The sequence below is a fragment of the Pleurodeles waltl genome, chromosome 6 (genome assembly GCF_031143425.1).
Source record: "Pleurodeles waltl isolate 20211129_DDA chromosome 6, aPleWal1.hap1.20221129, whole genome shotgun sequence".
NCBI lineage: Eukaryota > Metazoa > Chordata > Amphibia > Caudata > Salamandridae > Pleurodeles > Pleurodeles waltl.
In genome coordinates, this window is record NC_090445.1 from 1,447,283,358 (window position 1) to 1,447,302,766 (window position 19,409).

Genomic DNA, 19,409 nt, shown 5'->3' on the forward strand with positions numbered 1-19,409 from the left:
TGAAAATAGTGAACCTAAAAGCTAAACCCAAGAAAAAAGCACTCAATATCTTAAGCAAAAAACAAATGAAACTTCATGGTAGAGCATGCAGACCGAATAAAGAAGTTGTGTAATGCACACCCAGAGGGTCATATGTAATATCCAAAGAGAATATAAAAATATATAAAAATAAATATACAAAGTCTAACATGAGATTCATCAAATAGCTACCCTTTACCTCAAAAGTAGAAAGCAGTAACATCATGATAATGCACAATTTCCTCGACAACAATATAGTCACGAAGTCTACTCCCAGTCGTAAAACAAAAGTTCCAGCCCTGAGAGCTTAAAGAGACACTCAATGGTGGGAGAGTACTGTTTTAGGATCCCCCCCGAACCTAGTATGGGGACCCAGAGACGACCTAGACTGAGAGTGCATCACGCTGAAAGGTTAAGTGGTATTTCCATTGTCCTAGCACCACCACTGGCTGAGCTATGGGACAAAATGTTTTGAAAAAGAAATGTCCTGCAAAGCATTATGGTGTGAGATTCTAGAGTACAGCGATTATTGCAGTATCAACTCTCCCGCTGTTCTGCAGGAGCCGTGTTGAGGATTTCTGTCTAAAATGTGCTAGTTTGTATATTTTTCAACTGCTAAAGTTGTACGTAAGTGGCACACATGTAAAGTGCTCCTCTGATCGAGTCTGCACTATATCAAACTTAATGGACGTTAGTGATACTCATGTAAAGCGCTCCTCCAATCGAGTTCGGCTACATGAAGCTTCCAAAAAATAAACAATAAATAATTTTTTTTTAAAAAGACTCCCTCCCATTAGCTTGCAGTTTTGGGCACGGATTCCACAAAGAAACAGCGGCATGCCCAAAAACGAGGAAGAGGAAGAAACAACATACAGAAACAGAGAGGCAAAAGAAAAAAAGTAGTGCACCACACTAAGGTATATGGCTGATCATGAATAATCCATGTAGTAGGGTCAGTCTCCAATGCGGTACCAAAGCAGGCTCAAGAGGGGTGGACAACCGTAAAGCATTTACCTGTGAAATCAAGGGAATTTTGAAAGGCTACCCAAGAAACAAATGAAAGTAATAGGAATGGTGAAAGCCCACAGAAGATGATTACATGTTAAGAGAGAGCGCATGCGCGCTGCCTAGGCTCGACCTAAAAAAAAAAAAAAGGGCTTATCGTAAAAATATACATACATATGGAAAATGTCACTTACCCAGTGTACATTTGTTCGGGGCATGCAGTGCTGCAGATTCACATGCTATGCATAGCTCTTCCGACATCTAGTGTTGGGCTCAGAGTGTTACAAGTTGTTTTTCTTCTAAGAAGTATTTTCGGAGTCATGGGATCGAATGACTCCTCCTCTCGGTTCCAGTGCGCATGGGCATCGACTACATTGTAAGATTGTTTTACCACAGAGGGTGAAGGAAGGAGTGATAGGGTATAGAAATACAAATAGATGCCCATGCAAATGTATATACATATATACAAATGTAAAAATGTAAAAATGTAAACAAACTTAGGCAACAGGCTTCCGGGGAGGAGGGAGAGTGCATGTGAATCTGCAGCACTACATGCCACGAACAGATGTACACTGGGTAAGTGACATTTTCCGTTCGATGGCATGTGTAGCTGCAGATGCACATTCTATACATAGACTAAAAAGCAGTTAGGCCTCCGAAAAAGCGGTGGCTAGCCTGTAGGAGTTGAAGTCGTTTGAAATAATGTCCTTAAGACAGCCTGGCCTACAGTGGCTTGTTGCTGTGAGAAAACATCAACACAGTAGTGTTTTGTAAATGTATGGGGAGTTAACCATGTGGCTGCTTTGCATATATCAACCATTGGTATGTTTCATAAAAATGCCATTGACGCACCTTTCTTTCTTGTGGAATGTGCTCTAGGAGTGATCAAAAGTTGTCTATTTGCTTTGATATAGCATGTCTGTATGCATCTAACAATCCATCTTGCTAAACCTTTTTTTGATATAGGATTGCCTGTATGTGGTTTTTGGAAAGCAATGAAAAGTTGCTTTGTTTTCCTAAAATCTTTATTTCTGTCTACATAGTACATAAGAGCTCTTCTGAGATCTAGGGTACAAAGAGTTCTTTCTGCCACAGAGTCTGGCTGTGGAAAGAAGACTGGCAATTCCACTGTTTGGTTGATGTGAAATGGAGATACTACTTTTAGTAGAAATGTTTTATTTGTTCTAAGTACAACTTTATATCTGTGCACTTGGAAAAACGGTTCTTCAAGAGTGAATGCTTGTATTTCACTAATTCTTCTTAAAGAAGTAATAGCTACAAGGAAGGCAACCTTCCATGTTAAAAATTGAATTTGACAAGAGTGCATCGGTTCAAAAGGTGGTCCATGAGTCTGCTAAGTACGATATTTAAATTCCACTATGGAACAGGTGGTGTTATAGGTGGAATAATGTGTTTTAATCCTTCCATGAAGGCTTTAATAACAGGAACTCTGAATAGAAGTATGTTGAATACTGTAAGTATACAGATATTGCAGTAAGGTGTATCCTGATGGATGAGAAAGCCAAATTTGATTGTTGCAAATGAAGTAAATAGCATACAATATCTTGTATAGATGCTGTAAGTGGATCAGTGTTTTTAGATTGACAGTAGTAGACCAATCTTTTCCACTTGTTTGCGTAGCACTGTCTAGTAGTAGGTTTACATGCTTGTTTAATTACTTCCATACATTCTGGTGGAGGTTTTAGGTAATCAAATTCTATGACTTCAGGAGCAAAATCTCTAGATTAAGAGCATTGGGGTTTGGATGCCTGATTTGACCTTTGTTTTGTGTTAACAAATCCGGTCTGCATGGGAGTTTGGAATGTGGTACTACTGACAGATCTAGTAATGTTGTGTACCACGGCTGACGTGCCCATGTTGGTGCTATGAGTATCATGTTGAGTGAGGTTTGACGCAACTTACTGACTAGAAAAGGAAGGAGTAGGAGCGGGGGAAAAGCGTATGCAAATATCCCTGACCAATTGATCCACAGAGAATTGACCTTGGATAGGGGATGTGGGTGTCTGGATGCAAAGTTTTGGCATTTTGTGTTTTTGCTTGTTGCAAACAGGTCTATGTTTGGTGTTACCCACTTTTGAAAGTACTGTTGAAGTACTTGAGGATGAATGTCCCATTCGTGAGTTTGTTGGTGATTTCTGCTAAGGATGTCTGCCAACTGATTGTCTATCCCTGGGATGTACTATGCTAATAGATGAATTTGGTTGTGGATTGTTCATTTCCAAATTTTTGGGGCTAGAAGGGACAGTTGAGATGAATGTGTCCCCCCCCCGTTTGTTGAGATAATACATGGTTGTCAAGTTGTCTGTTTGTATATGAACATTCTTCTGTGTGAGAAGAGGTTGAAAAGCTTGGAGTGCCAGAAAGACAGCTAATAACTAAGTGGCTTATATGTAGCTTTTTCTGTTTGATATCCCATTGTCCTTAAATGTTGTGATTGTTTAGGTGAGCTCCCCAACCAATCATTGATGCATCTGTTGTAATTATGGTCTGAGGCACAGGGTCCTGAAATGACCTCCCTTTGTTTAGATTGGTAGAATTCCACCACTGAAGGGACATATATGTTTGGTGGTTTATCAACACTAGATCTTGGGGTTGACCGTGTGCCTGTGACCACTGCAGTGCAAGGCACTGTTGTAAGGGCCGCATGTTTAATCTTGTTTGGAACAATTGCATTGCAAGATGCCATCATTCCTAGGAATTTCATGACAAATCTTACAGTGTATTGTTGACTTGGGTGTATTTGTGGAATTGGGTTTTGAAAAGCTTGTATCCTTTGTGTGTTTGGATATGTTAGAGCTTGTTGAGTATTTAGTACTGCACCTAAATACGGTTGTATTTGTGCTGGTTTGAGGTGTGATTTTTGGTAATTTATTGAGAAACCTAGTGTGTGTGTGTGTGTGTGTGTAAGGTTTGTATTACATAACGTGTATGATCTTGGCATTGTGATATGGAAAGACATGTATATGTTGTCCTCTTAGGTAAGCTGCCACTACTGCCAAGCACTTTGTGAATACTCTTGGCGCTGTTTTTCCAAAGGGTAACACTTTGAATTGGCAGTGTTTTCCCTGAATGACAAACCTGAGATATTTTCTGTGGGGAGGATGGATGGGTATGTGAAAATACGCATTCTTTTAGTCTAAGACTGTCATGAAATCTTGTTTTTGTAGTAGTGGGATGACATCCTGTAAAGTTACCATGTTAAAATGTTCTGACAGGATGTAAAGATTGAGGAGTCTGAGGTCTAATATTGGCCTGAGGGTGCCATCTTTCTTGGAAATTAGAAAGTTTAGTGAATAAACTCCTGTTCCTATCTGAGACTGTGAAACTAATTCTACCACTGTATAGTAGCCATTGCAAGTTCCTGATCATATTTGTATATTTATTTAAACCAATACGTATCTTGCTTTGTTTTAAGCTCTAATTGTATTTTAAAGTTATATTTTAAAGGTCAATGTTTTTATGTTTTATCCCTTTTAAACATTTTGTATTGTGCTTTTATGGTATATTATTTACCGAAATAAAGCGGACTGATTGACTGATAATTCTATTGCTTGTTTGAGTAGTAGAGATTGGACCTCTTCTTGTAATAGAATTGTGTGTTCTGTGGTTAGTTTGTGAAACCTTGGTGGAATATTTGGGGGAGTGTTCATCAATTCTAGGCAATGACCAATGCGGATAATTGATAACACCCAGTTATCTGTGGAAATATTTTGCCAATGTGTGTGAAACTGCTGTAATCTTCCCCCCACAGGAGAGGTGTGGAGTGGAAGGGAGTGAGGGAAGTCACTGTTTTGGGTGTGTTGCAGGCTGCTTAGAGGGCTGGAATTGTCCTCTAAATGTGCCTCTAAAACTACCATGTTGGTACTGTGTTTGGTAGGCTGGTTTTGTCTGAGATGTCGACGCCTCTGAGGTTTGTGGTCTGAAACCACCTCGAAATTGAGGTTTACGAAATGACCCCCTATGTGGTGTAGAATAGAGTGCATCCATTGCTTTTACTGTGTCAGAGTCTTTTTGTAGCTTCTCTATTACCGTGCCTACCTCTGGCCCAAAAAGATGTTCTTTATCGAAAGGCATGTGTAACACAGCCTGTTGTATTTCTGGCTTAAATCCAGATGAACGGAACCATGCATATCTACGTACAGTGACTGCTGTATTGACACTCCTAGCAGCTGTATCTGCTGCATCTAGGGCAGACCTTATTTGGTTGTTTGTGATAGTTTGCCCTTCCTCCACTACTTGTTGAGCCCTTTTTTGGTGTTCTTTGGGGAGATGCTGTATTATATCTTGCATCTCATCCCAATGGGCTCCATCATAAAGAGCTAGTAGCGCTTGTGAGTTCGCTATCCTGCACTGGTTTGCTGCTTGGGAAGCAACTCTTTTCCCCACAGCATCGAATTTCCTGCTTTCCTACAATAGAATCAGGTGGTACCTGATGGGTGATATAATCAGGGTCAGAAGGTGCAGGTTTGTACTTTTTTTCTATTCTAGGTGTTATAATGAGTGCCTTTACAGGTTCTTAAAAAATCTGATCCTCATGTTTTACCAGGCCTGGGAGCATTCGAAGGCATTGGCACCTAGAATGAGTTGAGGATAATGTGTTGAATAAAAAAATCCTCTTCTAGTGGTTCTGTATGCATGGTAACCCCATGACAGGCTGCATCCCTAGCTGTGACCTGGTTATATACAGTACTATCCTCAGGTAATGATGGTTTAGAGGGGTAGCTGTCTGGATCATTGCTTGGGATGGGATCAGGGTCATAAAGATCCCATGGATTAACAGTGTCCTATTGTGAATCATATGAATGAGTGGGCGAATGCATTGGTTTAGGGCTAGTGGGAGGAGAGGTAGGTAAGTGAGGAGAATGAGGAGGGGAAATACTGAGGAGGTGGTAGTTTCTCCTTCTGTTTTGGCACTTTAGCTGGAGGTTGCATAGTGTCCAATTCCTCCTGAAATGCTAGCTTCCTCTTTGTCTTTAAAGGAGGTGCAGTACAGACTGCAGTTCCACTCCTCACCTTTACCATGTACCAAACACCAGTGCTATAAGGAAGTCTAATCAGTAGCCCATTAATAACAAAACATTCTTCATTAAATTTAAGTGTCTGGAACTCCTCCCTCAAGCTACAGGAATGCGAGTTAATACACTCCTGCCTCCCGGGAAAAGTGTACTCGCTCTTCATCTTGTGCCAGGTCAAACCAGAAGTGACCAAAATGAATTCTACTTTAATTTACAATGAATACTGGGAGTGAGCCAAATTTGAGAAAACACTGCTCCATCACTTGCAGACTCTTCTTCCAAGCTTTGCACCAAGGCACTATTGCTTAAGGGGTGATCTTGCTACAGCCTACACCGTACACACCGGTTGCCAGAATCTGTCACCAATCAAAGAGTACCAAATATAGCATTACCTTCATGTGAAAATGATGTTACTTCTGTCTAGAGTGCTGCATCCTCAAATTGCTTGCCGTCTCAAAAACTGTCCTCAGTATTCATAAAATCTGGCATGAAAAAAATATCTTTACCTAAAATCTGATGAACACCTCTTCATTTTCCTTTGGAATTACCCCCTTCTCCCTTTCTTCTCCTTTCCATGCCTATTTATAAATGTGCACAACTTTTAAGTTACTTTCATGTTTGCTTTAATCACTATTAATGAATTTATGGAATATGCATACATTTCACGTCAAAGATCACAATCTCTCTTTTTTTTTTTAAAGCCATACCACTGCAACTTAATATCGCCTACAGCTCATCTATTAATCTCACCAGCCTCAAACTAACAAGAACAACGAACTCCTATTAACTTAATCTACCATAAAGAAACTGAAGCGAATGCATGGAATGGTTTCCTTGAGCGAACACGACTAATCACAATTACACAAGACTAATAGATAATCCTGGGTTCCGGAGAAGCATGCTGCCCAACATAAAGCACTGCAACCACTCGTCAGGAACTTCATACATTCAATCACAATATCCCACAAAGAGAGGATCTACTCTGTAGGCATGAGGCATTCAATGATTTTAGCAATATGTTACCTGATGAAGAAAAGCTTTTGTTCCCAACAGCTTCGAGTTTTTTTTAGACTCCCCATCTACTATGGTGGTTGGAAATGGACAGCATGAAGCCTGTACAGTAAAGCTTGCTGGGGACGTGCATACAAAAAGGAATGGTGGGTATCCCTGGGCAGGTCTACATCTCTTTGCCACCACCCTACTGACGGCAAGGGAAGAAATGTTTTTTTTTCCTTTTTTTCCTGAGATTACCGTACCTGGTTCAAAACAGCCTTGTTGGAAGGTAACAGCAGATCAGATGGCTGCAGCACTTCGGTCAACAAGTTAGATTTATTCTCCACCATAGATAACAAAAGTTCAAGGATCCCTGCCACCTTGCAAATCTCGGATGGAAAGTAGCCACCTCAGGAGAGGAAGGAACTCCTTCTGGAACCATGTACTGTCTCCTGCGATCTAGGTAGGGGCCGATCTTTAGGAGGACCTAGTGGAGCACAGAATGTTGACGCCAAAGTCAACGCTGCAAATTGGCATTGAAGATGGTATCAGCTGCAGCGTCCGGTTCACGGATAGAAGGCTGCCATTGGTATGAGCGTTTGCTGTGCCAGTATGTAATGGAGCTGAACGGCACTAGGAAAGGACTGAACGGGGTGAACCCATATAGGATCCCCAAAGGGGACAATGGGGCCCAGAGGCTTTCCATAGAGTGACTACCGCCAGTCTGAACATATCAAACACTGCTAGAAGAAAAAGGCAGGATCTACACCCAGAGCCATTCAGCCTAGGTCTGAGGCAGGAAGGGGTACTGTTGCAGTAGTGGAAAGGCCCTCAAGGGCGGACAGTCACAAGGAGGCCCTTGCGGTGACAGAGTCAGTTATGTGTCCTCAGGAAGTCGAATAATCACAAGTTCTGGTTTAGATGCAACTTCACAGCAGGCAGGCAGCGTCTAAGGTACTTACTTGTAAGAAGAACGAGGTTGCTACTTCTTCATTGTTGTTCAGGAAGAAACACCACAAGCATAAAAAGAAGGGGAGAAGGGCAACACAGACCTAGTCTGAGACCAACAGAGTATAATACTCATCTTCCTAAGCTGAACTGAACCCATTCTAAGTGTGGCCTCCCTGTCCATGATTGCCTTCAGATGCTTGCTAAGCCAGGAGTCGCACGGCCTTGTGTCATGCTCTCACCCCAGACACCACAAACAAATGTTGTGGGAGTTTGTAACTGACTTCTAATATCCTCAGGAATGTTTGGGGAAGGGGCAACCCGAGCACTGCACCATATTTGTACAGACCTTTTGGGAAGAGAAATCTTTCAAACAAGGAACAGAACTCTGGATCTGAGACAAAGGATGTAGAAAAGAAAAAGAACCAACATCAGGGCACTGTGGTGGTCACTTTATGACTCAAGGAACATCACTGTGGCGCCATATCCAGCACTAACATGGAACTAGTGGCCCCTACCAGCATGGAAGCGTTACTTAAAGGTTCCTGACAAAGTCTGGCGCATGGAATATTCAAGAGGTGAGCAACCTGCAGGTAGAAGTATCCATGAGAATAGCAACTGCCAGACACAAGTGTTTGTATCAGGGCATACTTTCGCCTAAGATGAAGGTTGTATATTGGTAAGAGAGTAAGTATATGGTTGAATGAAGGAGTGTCAGGGTGTATGAGGCCACAAATCGTATAGCGGACAATCAGCCAATAAACAGACACCGTCAGGTGGCAGTCCCAGGACGTGAAGTATTAAGAACAATAGTGTGGTATGTACAAGCCTAGAGCAGGGAATCATTTCTTCATCATCCTTCAAGTTAACATATTTACCACAAAGCAGAATACAGGGTATGGATAAAATCTCAAGAGGCACAGACAAATGGAAACTCTTCAAGAACCCATAGCAGAGTTTGATGAAGGTATGGTATGGCACCACAACAGTGCAATGTGAGCCAGTCCATGTGGAGACACAGTATCCCAACGCTAACACCTCCAACGTCTTGCTAGCATTGGTAGGGTTCAGCAGTACTAGTGCTGGCTCTCACATTGAAATACACAATATGTTATAGTCAAACTATGAAAGCACTAAGAGGTGTAGGTAAAGAAAGGTGACAATGTTCTGCTAAATCTCACAAAACATACAAACGTAAGAGCAGCATCAACATTCCTTGAAACTGTTCACTGGTGAAGGGAACAGCCCTCTGTCAGATATATACAGCACCCACAGAGCAATTGACTCGTTTCTTTCCTATAGCAATGCTTATTAGAACTCTTAGAGGCAAATACCCTTTTGGAACATAGATCTCGCTCACCCCTTTTTAATTGCTCACAGATACTATTTGCTCTTACCAATTACAGTAGAGCCAGTGGCTTATTTATGAATACACCCCCAACATACAAGTACACTTTCCATCCTTATCTAAACCAAGTTCTCGCTGATCACCATAAGAGCCAAATACCAAGCACTGGCTTACACACACCCCATCCCTCTGCCACCACCCTTAAACCTCGTTCTCAATAGTGAATGGCTAGCAAACCAACCAAAAAATAAGCACATACCCTGGTAAGTTCTTGCTAATGAGAAGACAGCCATGGAGACTATCACTTACATTCTTGTGGTTTACACATTTCATTAGGACCAGCTCGCGATATGCCCTCTTCGCATGTGTCTGATTCTGAAATGGGCGGCTCAACTTCTTTATTGCAACATTTCTTTCAAGGATCGAATCATAGGCAGCACTGTAAGAGATATAAACCATCACTGCAGGACATGAAAAAAACAAACCAGTGCACACCGCTACCCCCAACCAAGCACATAAACAGGATATCAAATGCAGGCTACACTGTCTACTACCAACAAACATTATGGAGAACAGTGAGAAAGGAACTAGATGTAGATAAGTTTCCTCCCTGCATAGGATTTACTAATATATGTTTTGGTCTCCTCTTCAATCTTTACTCTCTGCAAATGTGCCCAGTTATATCAAGGGACTATACCATTGTCGTACCTGTATTGTTTCACAATGTTTTAGACTTCGATCCTCAAAGACAGATATTCAATTATATTTTGTTACATGATGAAGAACCCTGCACCTTTATTAGATCAGATACAGAGCAATGTACAGGTATCTATATTACACCATCTTGTCACTCCATACATGTTGGATAAGTTTAGAAGTGCCAAAGCCCAGATTCTGGGTAGACTTGTAGAAGAAAATTGGCACAATTGTTGGGCTGTGGCAAAACTATGTACAAGTATAGCCAATAACCTAAACAATTCTAGCACTGATTACGAAGATCAAGGAAAGATCAGGAGCATGAAATGTTAAATGCAAATGGATTACATGGAGTCACTGGAAATTTTGGAGGTTACTCCCAAGTTTTATAATAAAGTCTACTAAATCTCAAAATGTTAAATATGGATAGATTCTTAGCTATGCTGACAACGCTATCTCTCTAAAGTTATGGGAGAGACCTTCTGCCAAACTACAGATGAAGGCCTGCTGTAACATTCTGCAAAATAAAATAGGTTCTTTTGATGATGGTTAAGAAAGTCATAACAACTACAAAGATCGCTGATAGCTAGTGGTGGGCTAAGATAAGAATCTGTGCGAAGTCACTATGCATTTTAATAACCCATCTAATTATTAGATTTGGACTGGAAGATTTTGGCCTAAATATTGTCAAATTTTGGCTTATTTCAACCCAATTTGTCTCAACAGAAAGGATGTGCTCAACTTCACTGCACTACTTACCATGCTACCATGATGATTACAATCTCAAGTAGCACTAAAACTCAAAGAATTTCTGTGGATGTCAATTTGCTAAAAAGAGTCCTAATATCCCATGTTTTAACTTGCCTTTAAGTATGCCCTTTTCAAAGGGCCTCAGGAAATGATTACATCTTTTTTATGTTAATTAAAACAACTATGACAAGTGTTTCCACTGTGCAGCTTACCCACTGAAAATGACAGACTCAAATTACACACTGAAATTAAACAGGCCATCAGACTTTCAGGGACAGATATTCACTTTGGTTTTGCTTCCCTTTCCAAAGGAAAATGTCTGGTGTAGTAATTTATTACAATGTCATACAACTAAAGACTTCCAACAAATTTCAGTAAAAACTTATCTAACTTTGATTCATTTCTGGAAAGAGAGGTTCCTGGTATAGGGATCCATGCATCTGCTGTAAGACTCACACAAGGAACAATAATACTTTCTTCAAAACTCACCAATAATTTATTTCAGATTTGTCCAATTCACAGTTAATTACTGAATAAGGGAACTCATTAGTTCTAACCAATTTACCCACTTTTAATAAGTGTAACAACTTTATGGATTCAGGGATGAACAACAGATTAAATATTTTCAGCTCGAAGAGAATATTATTGCAGCTGTCTTCTGTAGAGTTTTTACTGAAACTTTAGGCTATATGCACTGCATTGTTGAACATTCACACTATTCCTGGCTGCCATGAAATTTTACAGTAAAAAGCGGAATTATATATGAATAATTCTTGTCGTAAATGGAATCTTAAGATAAGAGTCTCCAGTGAAATGCTAGGAGAAACCTGTGGTAACACAGACTGTTACATTATTTGAAGTAATACCACACCCTTAACAGGATACTCTACGCACCTGTTAAGCCATTGCCACCGGCAAACGTGAGCTTGCCTTCATATCAATATACAGAAGCAATCTTGACTCATGTTAGTGGTCTCAATTATGGAGTTGTTATGGGATGACAGACTCTTTAAATTTAGTATTCAATAACTACTGGTCCCCTTCCGCTGACCAAAAATTGGTTTGACTGAACTTCGCCCACTATTATTCCAAGAGACTACAACAAAAAGCTAGACATGCGCGTGTTGCACTTCAACAAAAATTACAACTCAAGACAGAGTAATAATGCTCGCTCTTGGATTGTAACAGGATATGGTAAGCAGGGCCCAGACCACAGAGACAAGCAGCAAGTGGAAAGGATGAAGGACAGGGACTCTGTTTGCAATAAGAAGGCACCCAGTGGGAGCAGACAATAAGAACGATAGAGGGGACGGGCCGCCAACAAGCTCCAGCCACAACAGCACTGGGGTGGTGTCAGACATACATCTCAGATGCCAGCAATACATTGGTTCTGACCATATCTATTCCTGCTACTACAGGGTGCTGGTACAGGCACAAATGTACGATGCCAAACAAGCTATATGCCTTAAGCGAATGAACCTCCAGAGCCCACACTGGATACTTTAGAACAGGGAGTAGCCAGAAAATTGAAATACCTTCCACTTTGAAGTCAAACTCTGATGGCATCAAGCAAGCAAAGCATTTGAGCCCAAACTTCCCTAGAAGAGCTCCCTTGTCTCATGCATCCAAGAACTGATCTATTAATACTTTCATCTTTCTAGCCACCCATTTACAACCACCATTTCACCTTTACAATTTCCATTTATTCTTACATCCATCATTCAATCTTTAACCGTTCCATCCATACACTGGCAATTCAAACCATCCATCCATAACGACATCTATCATCAATGCTTGCATCCATCTATACATCCATCCACCAACACATCCATCATATGACATCCATCTATAAAGTCCTGTATACATTAGTTGATCCTTTTGCCCATCCATTCATCCGTCCATCCATCCATCCATTATCAATCCTCTCGGATTTCCATTTACTTTGCCATCCATTCTCCCATATTTTGTTTTAGGATGCTATCCATCCATCCTCTCAAATTACCAAATAAGTTCATCCTTATACCCACTCTCTCAGATTTCCATTTTCTCCACCATCCTTTCACCCACCCTCTCAGATTTCAAATTGCTTTGCAATCCTTTCAATCCCGCCAACCATCAATCCTCAGATTTCCATTTACTCTGAAATTCTTTCACCCATCCATCAACACATCCTTTCCGATTTCAATGGACTCTGCTAGCCATCCATCCTCAAAGATCCTCATTTACTGTGCAATCCTTTCAAGCCACCAAACCATAAATCTTCAGATTGACATTTACTCTGCCTTCCTTTCACCCATCCTCGGATTTAAATTTACTCTGTTATCCATTCAAGAATTCCATTAACATCTTTTTATCTACCCATCCATCCTCTTAGATTTCCAATTACCTTGCCATCTTTTCATCCACCCACCTACTCACCATCTCACCCACTCATTCACCCATCATTTCACCCACTCATTCATCCACCCTTTAGCCCTTCCATACTTTAACTCACCCCTCGATTCACCCAATTATCCATACAACCTTCATCATTTCACCCACCCTTATGCCCACTCACTCTTTCACCTAGACATTCATCCTTTTACCCACCCATCTTTCCACCCCATCCATCCTTTCACTTACTCATACATTTGTCTATCCTCCTTTACTGCCATCCTTTCTTTCTTCCTTCCTTTCAGCAATAATTATAAGCTTTTGTCTTCCAAGCTGCAGTTAAGAGGCCAATAAAGAAACCTATTCCTGCTGCAGCTGTTAAAGCTGAGAGTTCCATGGGTTTCACAACACCCCTGTTTGAAGTGTAAGGAAGTGCATTTGGACCACTTTTCATTGACAATGTAAACATGTGCAGAAACTTTAAGGAATTTCTGATGAAAGCACCAGCTACTTCCTAATGAGTCACCAATAAATTCAATTTACAATATTAATACTTTACAGGTAGGGGCACTAAGTCACCACAACACCAACACAAAATAATGGTGAAAAGGAGCTGTTCATATGTCCTGCAAACTAAGAAAAAGGTTAGTTAACATACCAATATGAGAATGAGAAGGAGAATGAACATGAACATGTGATTGGACAAACACTGGGTTGCACTTCGCAAAGCAGTTTTCTGGTTGAAAAACTATCCCAGATGTGTGAAAGTAATCTGTTCAAGCCATGAAGGTGGGGATGAAAGCATCTGCCCCCTTGAGGCTGCATAATGTCAGATACAGTGGTATATGGTGTTACTTCCACATTCCACCCCACACACACACTTTGTCTAAGAACGGAGATATAGGTAAATTCCTTACTGAGCTATGGTAATCTGGGTGGGTGAAGGGTGAAGACAGTATTTTGATCTGACTGGCACAGAAGTAGTTATTTTATAATCATGTGATTAGGCTACTTCTGTGACCATGGTAGAACCATTCTATGTTTAAGACTGTACTCTCACTATGTCTACTATGGGACTCCCAGCTAGACAACGGAGAAGATTCAAGCATGTGAATTGATGAAAGATCCAATATTGGAGAAATAAAGTCAAACAAGGTAGTAGATTGTAATAATTCAATATTCCACCCTACACGTCCTTTGTCTGAGTACAGAGATACAGCCAATACCGTACTACTGCTTCAAAATGTTATTGAATCATGAAAACTCTGTACAGTGAAAGTTCTTATGAAAATAAGCAACAAGGTTAACAGCAGAATTCAAGATATTTACAATTTTTAGCTTACCAAACAATGCCTTGCGCCCCTGAGCCTATCGGCTTTAGGTTCTGATAGCGCTTCAGTACAGTGAAGGTGGAGTCCCCAATCTCCACACTGCAGAAGTTGCTGTCCCTCTTTCCTCTGCTCATGGCTAGACTGATGTTACTATCGCCAATTCATTCAAACCTAGGATGTAGTCAAAAACTGTGGAAACAGAGGGGGGGGGGGGAGAAGAATAAGAAACTGTCCATCCATAACCCTGGCGTACAAAAACAACAGGGATAAAAAGAAAGTGCGCAGAGGACAAGGACCGAACACAGCCAATAAACGGAGCAATAGCACAGCCAGAGAACTGCAAACAGATGTATATAGCTACTGTGGGATGTAGTTATACTGGAGTTAGGTCGAAGTATGTCATTTCAGCCTTCTATGCATTTACAAGATTACCTTTTCTAGCTAGAAGTCCTCCAAACAGCCACACTATAGAATTAGAAACAGCTTTCCAGGTACAGACCCTTGGAAATAAGTCAAAGTTATTTTTTTGGGTTGTTGAAGCCAGGGATGCAGAGCTTTTGGATCATTCAGATTGTTGTTCAAACCCTTGGGAGATAAAGAAAAATGGAGATCAGGAGGATATTTTACCGACTTAAAGCTCATCAAATATATTAGCTGGAATGGCAACTGTATACACAGCTTCATTTGAGAGGTTTCAAGGACTTTACATGAAACAAGAGCAAAGGCTAACAGCCATGTTAACAGTGTTGATTACGAGAACTTAAACCCTAAAGCAGTGAAAAGAAAATTATGCTGTTCTGTATAATTTGCATATGGACCTGTTGAATATGACAGGAGAAATGAAACAGGATATTTAACATCTTTGACAATGCCAAAACAACTTAAGAGGAAGACAACCACAAAAAGTGAGACATAAAATGACTGATTTATTTCTCCTGTTTTTGTGGTTATGCTGCTGGCTGGGTTATTCACAAAGCAATATCGTTTGGGACCTAATATTGTCTTGGAACACTCCTACAATTCTGAATATGTATAGCTTCTTACAAATGGTAACTCGGAGGTAAACCAATAGGTGACATTTAACAGTTTGCATAACTATCCAGTGATTAATCAAAGGAATCTTCAGTACTAGATGAAGTCAGTTTCAACATGCAGCCTGGTCCCTTGAATGACAAAAGGAAAACTGAGCCACAAGACACTGCCTACCTAATATGATCGGGTGAGCACCTGTGTGTTCCAATTAAAATCAAAGCATGGGACGACCTGAAGTTTAAAAAATGGATGTCTCAAGTGAAGAGAGTGACAGTAGTCTTTCATCATACAATTTACTGATTGAGTGAGCTGACGTGGGGTTACAGAGCCTGTGAGGTCAAGAACTGGATATGTTACAACGTAGGGATGGCAACATAGTGCTTGCATAATATAGCCTTGAAGAGCCCTTTCACAAAAGAGAAGTTGAAAACGATTATCATCAGCATCTTGATACTGCTGGCAGGTGAACCCCAAAGAAAATACGTTTGAGGCCTAACTTACTCCAAGAGGGAAAGCAAAAGCTGGCATGGTTTACCTGTAATAACACTGAGACCTTTAGATTCACAACAAATTCAGAACCTTTTCCATTATAATTGATGAATCTACTCAGTTGAAGCGTATCTGCCTTGAAGCAGAATTGCACAGAAGTCCAGTCGAATAACTAACTGAGAGAAACCAAGGTACTCAAGTCATGCCGATAAACAGAGAAATCCAAATTGCAATGTTGAATTTGGTGCTTTTTATTAGAGAAGGCCCGGTTCTCTCCAAAGTGGAATGTGGTGTTATTATGAAAAGTGGTGAAAGTTGGTGAAACAATTCTGGGGAGGTTCCAAAGGTCTATGAAAATTGGCCTGCAGGAGTCTTCCTGATCTTGCTGATCACTTCTGTGATGAGCGAAGCAGAGAAATAGCATACTCAAAGGTCTTGGAACATGAGAAAGAAAATACCTTGCCTATTGACCCCAGATACCATTGTTTGGTTGTAAGTTAACAAAAAATAAATTCTTCTGTGGTGATGTAAAAAGATCCAGTGGCCATTGACTTTATGCTGTTGACTGCAGACAGATATTCCACAGGCAGTGAAATACTTTCCCAGTTCTCAACATATTGCAACTCCCTCGAAAGTTCTAGCTATTTTGTGCCTTTACTAAACATTGTATTCTTTCTGAAAAGGTGGTCAGCCTTAGGAAGAACAACTGCAGCCCCCTAGTTAGATCCTTGAATTGGAAAATATTAATGCAGAGCTTTTGTTTTTTTCGTTCAACTTCAAGTTAACGCCAAGCCTTTGGGTGGGTGCACCTTGCCTCCAGGGATCTACTCTTCGTCATTAGGAAGTGAACTGAATGAGGCTGGAAAAGAACCTCGCCCTTGCACAGTACTTAGCTTTCCACCACGCTAATGCTTGTTTCATTCCAGGAGTGATCCTCAAAAGAGAGGAGTGTCTGAAGATGCTCCACATCAAATTCTTTCTACCAAGGACATGTTTTGAACCTGCAATGCTGACTTGAGAAAGTGCATGAGGACATCATTCCCAGAAGTGACTTGTGGGTGCAGACTGATACTTCTAGTTGAGATTTTGCTGCAAAGAGGGAGTGAGCCAGAGCAAAGAAAGAATTTTTGCTAGTAACAATTACAGATGTTGGTGAGTGGTCTTTGAATAAATTCATAGATATATGCAAAACTAACTACATCCATTACCCACTGGCCAGATAACCTCCAGCCGCTGCTGATTAAAAGTTGAAATCCTTCGCCAACGGAACCTGGAAAAGTGAGTGTCCAAAATGTAGTAGCAGTGACCTGCAGGATGTCAATGTCATCTCCAAAGACACTTCAAATCAATGGCCCAGCACCTTACCTGCAGAGCTGAACATTGGATTAGGATGTGAAAGAGGCAGTCACTTGTTTATATATGTGATAGGACTGACACAAATAGTACACTTTCCACTATTGAGAGACTTTCTGTGGTTAACAACTGCCCCTTTAGGTGAAAAAACATCTGCGTCTTACATCTCGAAGAGGGACATGTCTTCTGCACTATGGGGCTCCAAGAAACCAGGCAATATACCTCTCTTTTTATGAACTGAAGAGCTTCATCTACATGCCTTCCAAACAGGTTTTCCTCATCAAAAGGTGTTTCCAAAATGCAGTACTGAACTTCCTGTCAAAAAGATGTATCATAGCTATCTATGCATGGGTCAGTAAACCTGGTAAGCCAGTTATAAGACAAAATTCTGCTGCAGCTATGTCCATTGAGCCATCATTTCTATGAAGGCCTTTTGACTCACTCACTTTCTTATCCTGTTCTGCCATACATCTAGATAGCCATAATCACTCACTTTTGCCTGTCATAGCATCGAACAAATATGAAGGCATTAGCTGCTTAAGTGGAAGTAACTTCCAGTGCTCATACACACTTTTCAAAGCTGCCCATCCACATCCTCTCCCTAACTGGAGGTGTTGTGCAAAGAGAAATGTGATTTAGACACAGTCTGCTCTACTACTGACACCAGCTGCTCAAAATTTGATTTTGCTCTTTTCATTAGCAAATTAAATTGAGTAATGTCAGGTGATGAATCCACATGGAGGTGTAGGTTTTTCAGTGCAGAAATTATATTCTCATCTCGTACTTGATGGGCTTTGTGGTGGAACAGAAAACAGTCCTCCTTCCTGATCAAGTCTGTAGCCACTTGGAGACATAGCAATTTATAATGAGTAGGAATCCACACGACCGGTGTTTGTAGAACTGGAGTTCACAAAGGTTTTCCAAACAGGCAGGTAGTAGTGGTACTGCTGATTGCAACTCTTCGAAATATTCAAAAGTAAATGGGTTGGTAAGTATATCAATAATAATGTACTTGGGTGGTGCTGAATGGTATTTTATGCCCTACTACCAAAAGGCATAGCAGTGCAGCTGAAACAGTTACACTGTAATAAAATGAAAAAGAAAGAATACCACAGCACTCAAAATAGGTCCATGATAATAGAAAATATTCCCAATGAAAGTTCGTAAGAGAGCAAGTAAAGTTCAACTCTTGTACTGGCACTTAGGAAGGTTCAATATAGTATATTTTGTATGGTCTGTTTGTTGCAGTGCAGGGAATCTTTATCCCTGTAGTCATGGCCATGATGCTGTGACTGACTATGTGTAACACCATACTCCTGTCCTTCCTCCTCCTCGTATTTTACATGAAGCGGTCTTGTGACCAATGAGAGGGGTAAAAGGACTATCACCCTGAAATCCCCCTTCTGTGCCTGCGAGTTTCTCAGTAGGAAAAGTGAAGACTTTTGTGGCTTAGTGAAGTGTCCTGCAGTTGAGGGTTAAAAGAAGATCCTGTGGTAATCCTCCATCTGGGCAAGACTGGAGACGGCGTAAAGCCCTACTAAGATAGTCAGCAGCATGTGCCCTCAAAGGGCTAATTCCTGTGGACCCGTCACAAAACCTTATCTCCTTCACCTCTTGCACAGTGCAGATTCTTTTGACTGGTGACTCAGGCTGATAATATGGACAAGGCAAAAACAACAAGTGATGGACAAGAGCAGACAGCCTTGACTTGTTACGCATTATAATAACATCTTCTTTGTGTGCAGGACATTAATTGTAATTTTTTCAGCTTATGTCAAAACCAATACAGTAATGTTGCTACTGCTACTGCAATAACCTGGAATGTTTTAAAAGGACAATAAGGGGAAAAGCAATTGTGCTACTCGTCAGGCGTGCATTGGAAAAGAGACTTTTGGAAACTCAGATTATTAAGGCACTTATAGAAGCTGAACTAAGACTGACAGTGAGCCTACTATGATCACATGCAGATAGGCAGCTTCATTTATTATTCTATGATCCCCTATTCATAAGGAAAGCAGAAATTACAGTACTCCCAGA

The 19,409-nt window shown here is 40.8% G+C and overlaps 1 protein-coding gene across 5 annotated transcripts in view; it reads right to left on the reverse strand.

Annotated features, from left to right (window-relative positions):
• The window catches only part of MAPK8 (mitogen-activated protein kinase 8), a 410,861-nt gene that overhangs the window by 353,456 nt on the left and 37,996 nt on the right, over positions 1 to 19,409 (reverse strand). For 4 of the 5 annotated variants that reach the window (XM_069240892.1, XM_069240893.1, XM_069240890.1 and 1 more), the window contains exons 2-4: positions 14,931 to 15,083; positions 14,511 to 14,687; positions 9,658 to 9,787 (exon numbers count right to left, since the gene is read on the reverse strand). In XM_069240892.1, the coding sequence (XP_069096993.1) occupies positions 9,658 to 9,787; positions 14,511 to 14,632 (252 nt within the window). In that variant the 5' untranslated portion in view covers positions 14,633 to 14,687; positions 14,931 to 15,083. The remainder of the gene's footprint in view (positions 1 to 9,657; positions 9,788 to 14,510; positions 14,688 to 14,930; positions 15,084 to 19,409) is intronic. The other variant, XM_069240894.1, reaches the window with a different exon arrangement.